The sequence below is a fragment of the Poecilia reticulata genome, linkage group LG19, assembly GCF_000633615.1.
Source record: "Poecilia reticulata strain Guanapo linkage group LG19, Guppy_female_1.0+MT, whole genome shotgun sequence".
Taxonomy (NCBI): Eukaryota; Metazoa; Chordata; class Actinopteri; order Cyprinodontiformes; family Poeciliidae; genus Poecilia; species Poecilia reticulata.
Window position 1 is genome coordinate 694,114 of NC_024349.1, and position 7,968 is coordinate 702,081.

General features: G+C 52.2%; 1 protein-coding gene across 1 annotated transcript in view; it reads right to left on the reverse strand.

Annotated features, from left to right (window-relative positions):
• Positions 1 to 7,968, reverse strand: part of snx29 (sorting nexin 29) — a 109,310-nt gene that overhangs the window by 35,871 nt on the left and 65,471 nt on the right. The window contains exon 12 of the mRNA XM_017310678.1: positions 7,804 to 7,910. Coding sequence (XP_017166167.1) covers positions 7,804 to 7,910 — 107 coding nt within the window. The remainder of the gene's footprint in view (positions 1 to 7,803; positions 7,911 to 7,968) is intronic.

The following is a 7,968-nucleotide window of genomic DNA, read 5'->3' on the forward strand; positions in this document are numbered from 1 at the left end:
ACACACACACATAGACACACACACATAGACACACACACACACACACAGACACACACACACACTGACACACACACACGGACAATGAGACAATGTTCCAATTTACTTTTGAATTGTGGAAAGACGGCCGCAAAGAACTAAATCCGTCCACAGACGGCCCCCGACCCCCAGTTTGAACACCCCTGGTCCAAATCATCCCATGGTGACTCCTGGAGGCCGATTGCTGCTCTGGGCTTTACTCAGGTAAATCAGAGTAAGAGGGAGCTGAACACAAATGCATGCCGCACTTTTCAGATTTTTTACATGGACATCATGCATCAGCCCAGACTGGGACCAGAATGGGACTGGGACGCTCCCAGTCTGGGACCAGACTGGGACTGGGACGCTCCCAGACTGGGACCAGACTGGGACTGAGCTGACTGCTCCCAGTCAGCCCGGACTGGGTGAATCAGGGTAAACTGGTTCCCAGTGGGTGAAACTGGGTCGCTGCCTCTGCCAGGAGCCAGACTCCGTCAAAGCGTGACGCCCTCTAGAGGTGACACAGCGAAGCTCCGTGAAAAGAAATAAAATAATCACAGTTGCCATGGCAACAACATCACAAAAAGGACAGCAGAGCGGGGCCGCTGTCCTGTAGGTTTGTTCTGCTTCTGGGAGGAAGGATGACATCTTTGTCCCGTTTTATTGGGGTTTGAGATCAGAACCGGGGGAACGGATCCGATCGGAAACGACGCGATGACGTCACACGCGTATAACCCGCAGAACCCAGCAGCAGAACGTCTGAAACCCTGAAGCTGCAGCAGCAGCAGCAGGTGCTGCAGCAGCTGCTGCGTCACAGATAACTAACGTCCCGTTTAAACAGTGAACCAGCAGAGACGGATCCAGTCCAGGCAGAATAATCTGAACATTTCACTGCAAACTGTTATCAATCAGCTGATCGTCGCAATAATCTGGATTTATTTCCCCCGCTCTGCGCCACAATCTTTCCCCAGATATCCTGCTGACACAGTTCTGCTCATGCGCTCATAGCCTGTTAGCTTAGCGCTGCAGCTAATGTTAATTTTTCCTGATAAGTCATAGATTGATAATTTATCTGTTTTTGTCGACTGCCGTTTATATTCACGCTCTTATTTTGAAGCAACTGTCTACGTAGTTCTGTTTCCTCTCACATTTCCTCAATTTAGCTTTTAAACTTGACATTAAGGAGTAAATAGGCCGAAATGTATGAATCAAGATGAGAATATCTGGACATTCTGCAGGACATCATATATTTTCTGAATTAAAGACATTTTGCGTCACTTCCTGTTCATTGCGGCCGTAACACAGCGCCCCCTGGCTGCTTCCTCCGCACCAGCAGACAGAATCGCCTCATTCAAATGTTTTTTTCCTGACATTTGACCTCAAAGTTCATGTGGCTGCTGGATGGAAACAGTTTAAAAAGCGATTAAAGAACGAAGGCGTGTGATTTTAACTGCATCACTTATTTAATGGAAGCGCCAGAAACGCCGAGTCGTGTTTCCTGGAGTCCTGAAAACGTTTATGATGGAGACGCAGCACCAGGATCTGCTCGACACCTTGGAGGGAAAAGCTTTGCTCCTGGGACCATGAAGCTGTGAAGCATCAGAACCGGGCCCAGCTGGGACCGTTTGGACTCGGCTGATCCGCTGCCATGTTTTACTTAATCTGGTTCTCGGAAAAACCCAAAGACATAAAAGTGTCTGAAACACGAAGACGCTACAAATCTGAGGCTCAGACCGACCTACAGTAATCTCTGAACATAAAACATGGCCGGAAACAATAACGCCAAACCTGTGTGTGTGTGTGTGTGTGTGTGTGTGTGTGTGTGTGTGTGTGTGTGTGTGTGAGTCCTGAGCCATCAGACGCAGAGCGCCATGTGACGCTTCCTGTCAGGACAGGACGTGTCTCCCCTTTATTTATTCAGCTGCCGCTAAACTGAGGTAGCAAATTACAGGAGAGCAAATGAATTTGAGGCGTGAAGGAAACCGATTACAGGCGAGAGAGGAGCTGATGTGGCGGCGGGGCTGATGTGGCGGCGGGGCTGATGTGGCGTCACGCCACGCTTGTTCAATCTGACCGACAGAGAGCGGCTCTCGCTCTGATTCGATTCAGCAGCGAGGGCGTCTTCTTCACGCCGTCTCCTGATCGTTTAGTCATGTCTGGGTCTCGGCGTCCGGCTGACCCTTTCCTGGACAAAACCACTTACAGAAGGGGTCCAAAGTGAGGTCCGGGGGCCATTTGTGGCCCTAGGATTGATTTATGGGTGTACCAGAAACACACAAACGTAAAGGAACTTTAGTACGGAAAAAAACTGAAGAAAATGCAACTGAAATCAGTAAAAGTTGGTGTTTTAAAGTGAAACCATGTGGAAAGTCTGTTTCCTTCTTACAGATTACAGCCGTGTGAATTTATTAACATAAAACATGAAACAAACTCAACTACAGCAAAAACAGGATTTATGTTTCTTAACCTCTTCATGAGGAAAGGAAGGCAGAAAAATGAACCGTCTATGTTCCTGCTACTGTTGGAGCTGTTCTAACACACACACACACGCACACACACACACACAGACACACACACACAGACACACACAGACACACACACACACACACACACACAGACACACAAACACACATACACACAGACACACACACACGCACACACAAACACAGACACACACACGCACACACAAACACAGACACACACACGCACACACACACAAACACACACAGACACACACACACACAGACACACAGACACCCACACACACACACACACACAGACACACACACACAGACACACACACACAGACACACCCACACACGCTTAGCTCCACACGGAGATTTTAAATTAAACCAACAGCTTAATTGATCATTTCACATTTATTCAATTATTGTTCAAGCAACGTTTTTAATTGGCTCCTCAACGAACCGCGGCTCTCGGCTCCTACCAGGACGTCAGGAAGAAATTCAGATTAAACTCATTTATAAAATGAAGCATGTATTTAATAAATTAAGAGGTTTGGGGTCTTCGTCTGATTGGGCTGAACTTTGGCGCTTTAAACGCCAAACTGGAGGGAAGCGAGCGGCGCGGCGGCCATCTTGCATTTGGACCTGGTCAGCAGGAAACGTCACGTTTCCACCAGCGGAACAAGATGGCGTCGGCCGGGGGGCGGGGCTAATGACCAGAGGCGGGGCTAATGACAGTGGGGCAGGGCTAATGACCGGGGGGCGGGGCTAATGGCTGGGGCGGGGCTAATGACAGTGGGGCAGGGCTAATGACCGTGGGGCAGGGCTAATGAGCGGCTAATGGCCGGGGGCGGCGTTAATGACCGGGGGGCGGGGCTAATGGCTGGGGCGGGGCTAATGACAGTGGGGCAGGGCTAATGACCGGGGGGCGGGGCTAATGGCCGGGCTAATGACCGTGGGGCAGGGCTAATGAGCGGCTAATGGCCGGGGGCGGCGTTAATTAACCGTGGGGCGGGGCTAATGGCTGTGTGCGGGGCTAATGAGCGGCTAATGAGCAGGTCCAATATAAAGCTCATGATAATTTAACTTTACAACATGGACATGGCAGCAACAGCGGAGCTAACAAGTTTCACCACCACAGAGCGACTCTGTCATTCTGAACCCATCAGACATGAAGTACAACAAACCAAGAGACGAACAGAACCATCAGGTCACTGATGATGAAACCACACAAAGTGAAACCCGTCCAGAACCACGGAGAGCGAGCGGATCATTTCGCCACTTTATCAGTTTCAACTCAGAGCCTGGAGCAGCGAGCAGCTGCTGAAGCTTATTGTTGAGGCGTTGAAGCAGGAAGCGGCGCCACATGCGCATAGCGTCGCATGCGCAGAGCGTCGCATGCGCAGAGCGTCGCATGCGCAGAGCGTCGCATGCGCAGAGCGCCGCATGCGCAGAGCGTCGCATGCGCAGAGCGTCGCATGCGCAGAGCGTCGCATGCGCAGAGCATCGCATGCGCAGAGCATCGCAGCGCTGCATGCGCAGAGCGCCGCATGCGCAGAGCATCGCAGCGTCGCATGCGCAGAGCGCCGCATGCGCAGAGCATCGCAGCGCTGCATGCGCAGAGCGTCGCATGCGCAGAGCGTCGCATGCGCAGAGCGTCGCATGCGCAGAGCGTCGCATGCGCAGAGCGTCGCGGCGCCGCATGCGCAGAGTGTCGCGGCGCCGCATGCGCAGAGCGTCGAGGCGCCTCCTGCTCCTCTGGATGTTTGACTCGGCGCGGATTGGTCGAACTGGACGAACTGGAAGAGGCTCTGCCAGGCGGCTCCAATCGGAACCTCAGCTATAGACGCCATGCTGCCGTCTTGGCTCTCAGCCTCAACCCGAACCGTTAAAACGCGACTATAGCTCAGCCTTCAGGCCCTGACATCACCGCTGTGCCACCGACAGAGAGAAGGGGATGTGAGCTGGGCTGACAGTTTACAGTCTACGGTTAATTCTCACTTTGTGAATGAATGAATGTTAGTTTTCTTCATATTTGGGGGGAAAAATGTTCCTTTAATCTCCTGTTGCAGGAGCTTCATCCACTACAGATGGAGGAAAACAGGCCCACAGCATCATGGATAGGAAACAACGCAGCGTCTTGTAAACAGTTTCCTGCCTGAATAAAAGGCGTTTCCTGAGGAATCGCTCCGCCTGTCTGTCCCTCCATGTTTCATAGATGCTCTCCTCACCTGGAGCGGCTCAGGAACGGATGACTTCCAGCGCGCCGCGATGAGACGATGTGACATCACTTCCTGCCCAGCCGTTTCCTATCAGCACTCTCAGAGTCTGAGTCACGTGCCTGTGACTTTAAATACACCTGGTGTCTTTATCTCTGCTTTATTTCAGGCAGCGAAGTCAGTCGGGGCTTAAACCAGTTAAACCAGAGCTGATCAGCTCGGATTCTATACAGGATGTTTGTTTTATTTTGAAGACATGTTGGTTTAGCTTCTCATGCAATTATCTTAGTACGTTTAAATAAAATAAAATGTCTGCCTGTCTCCCCCTAGTGGTCAGGCGTCAGAATGACGTGGGGCTCCAGATGTTTCCGTCAGGTTAAAAACATTTAGTTAAATATGCAAATTATTCTGTTAATGCTACCGACAGACAGGTGACCCGACCAGGTGACCCCGTCCAGGTGACCCGTCCAGGTGACCCGTCCAGGTGACCCCGTCCAGGTGACCCGTCCAGGTGACCCGTCCAGGTGACCCGTCCAGGTGACCCGTCCAGGTGACCCGTCTCTCGCCCAGAACGTGAGCCGGAGAGGCAGCAGCTCCTCCAGACCCACCAGGTGATGGATTCAGTGAATGCGCCTCATCAGTATAATGAGGAACGCTGCCCCCTGCAGGTGAATGCTGGGAGTCACTGACATGTTTGTGCACAAAACAAATGAAGGATGTTTTTATCAGTTCTTGTGAAGAACTGGAGCATCTGATGGAGCTTCACCTTCGTATCATAACAGCTTTGACTCGGCTACAGGCCGTCAGAACCAGAACCAGAACCAGAGGAAGGTTTTAACACCTGAAGCTGCATTTCTGTGACCCGTTGGGTTCTGTTTTACAGCAGGTCCTGAGGAGCCAACAGCTGGGAGGGAATCAGGTTCTGCTGGATCCGTCTGAACAAAGATGGATGCAGGTAAAGATCAGAGGACGCCTGGAGACTGGGCTCAAACGTAAACACGTTCGATATAACGGGTCGAATTAAACCACGGCGCTCCGATGTTTGTCCGTCTCTCCCAGGAAGGAGCGTTTCTGACGAGGCTTGATGTGACATTTTGGGAAATCAATAACCGGGAAGCTCGGATCCGGAGAGCGAGGCGAGGCGGAGCGCCGGCGGCGTCACGGCAACCACGGGCCGAGCCGATGGTCTGGATGCTACGCTCACCGCCCTGCTGCCCCACAGGGGGCGGGAAGAGGAACCGGGTCGGCCCGGTTCCCCCCACACGGCGCCGTTTGGACCGACAGCAGATGAAGAGATAAATTAGTAAACAGCATGAAAGATGCAGCAGCAGCAATAAGTGAAGCAACAGAGAAGAATAAAAATTACAATTTAATTATTCAGGAATCGTTCAAACAGACTCACAGCAGCAAGACCCGACCGGACCGGACCGGAGCCGATCGGACCGGATCAGATCAGATCAGATCAGACCGGACTGGATCGGACTGGACTGGACCGGATCGGACTGGACCCGAATGGACCGGAGCGGATTGGACCAGACCTGCCTGGACTGGACCCGAATGGACCGGAGCGGATTGGACCAGACCTGCCTGGACTGGACCCGAATGGACCGGACCGGACTGGATTGGACCGGACCCGACTGGACCTGACCCGACTGGTCTGGACTAGACTGGGACCGAACCCGACCCGACTGGACTGGACCCGACTGGACTAAACTGGACCAGACTGAGACTGGGACCGGATCTGACTGGGCCTGATCTGACTGGACTGGAGGGAACCGGGTCAGTAGGAACTGGGCCGGTGTCACTGTGGACCAGGTACCGGTCCAGACGGGTCGGGTCCGGTCAGAGCCGGTTCCAGGATTTTCTCTGCCGCTGCAGGAAGTTAATTTCTCTCCTGCTGGATCAGATAAAAAGTTTCCTCCTCTCGGTTCTGAGCAGCTTTAGGGATCCGGTTCCAACCGATTCAGAACCGGATCCCAGAACCACTGAAGGAACGCCGTCGTGTTCATCAGTGACAGTTCGAGGCCGACGGCTGTGGAACCGCGTGAAGCCGAGAGGAAACCCGACAGGCTGCCTTCCTCCAGCAGAAATATCCGGTTCTGGCGCCGGCAGACGATCCGCAGAGCGAAATGCAGACGGAAGATCAGCTGAACAAACAGAACAAACTCCCAGTGGACGCAGGTTTGTGTGGTTATGGTTTTAAAACAGCTGGGACGAAGATGCAAAAATAAAAAGTTTTCATTCGTCTGCAGGCAGCAGGAAGTTCCTCCAAACCAAACAGCTGCTGCGAGCGACGCTTCAGATGAAACTAGCAGTGACTCAGTGCAGCAGAACGGTTTCATTCACATTCGCCGCTAAAACCCTTTAGATTTATCCGCACTGGGAAGCTTTAAAAACCAGGCAGCCAGTGAAACCAGTCCGGCACCAACATGGGCTGAAACCCGCTCAGAACCGGAATCCATCCAGAACCGGATCAGGAATCCGGTCAGGAACAGAGGTTCACCTCCGGAGGCGTGTCCTGTTTGGACTGGATCTCCATCGCGCCCAGTTAGAGGAAAGAACAGGAAGCTGTGGAGCACGGCGGTGGCAGCATCATGCTGTGAGGGTGTTTTACTGCTGGGCAGAAAAACCATCTATGGGAACATGGAGGACAAGGTCCATGTTTCAGAACCGCTGCCGCCAATGTGCTTTTAGCTAACTAGCTAGCTAGGGTTTATTAGCAGCTAGCTAGCTAGTTTCCTAGCTACTAGCAGCTGGTTAGCGGTAGCTGCACAGAGCGTAATGAAGATGTCTACGTCTGGCTCAAACTTTTGCCTTTCAGAAAAATCCCACAAGAAGAAAAACACTCCAGAGAAACAGCCAACAGTCCAGACCTGTGGCTGACGCTTTTAAGGCTTTTTAAATTAATTTAAGACGTTTTAAAGATGCATAAAAGACACTCTGGACTGAGAAGCTTGGAAGGATGTTTGGAAAAGTCAGACGTTTAAAGGTGACGCCACCAAATACTGAGGAAAAGACGTGCTCTCTAAAAACGTCTGACATTTGTTAACCGACGTTAAACGATTTTAGTTCAGTTTGACCCAAAGTACAGCGTTCGCACTGACCTCTATGAGCTTTCGCTCGTAGCTGGCGGCGAGCTCCTCGATGTCCCCGATGCATTTGCTCTGCAGCGAGGGGAGCTGGTCTTCACTGGACCGCAGGACGGACAGACCTGCAGGACGGAGACAGACGGAGACAGAGACAGACAGAGAGACGGAGACAGACAGAGA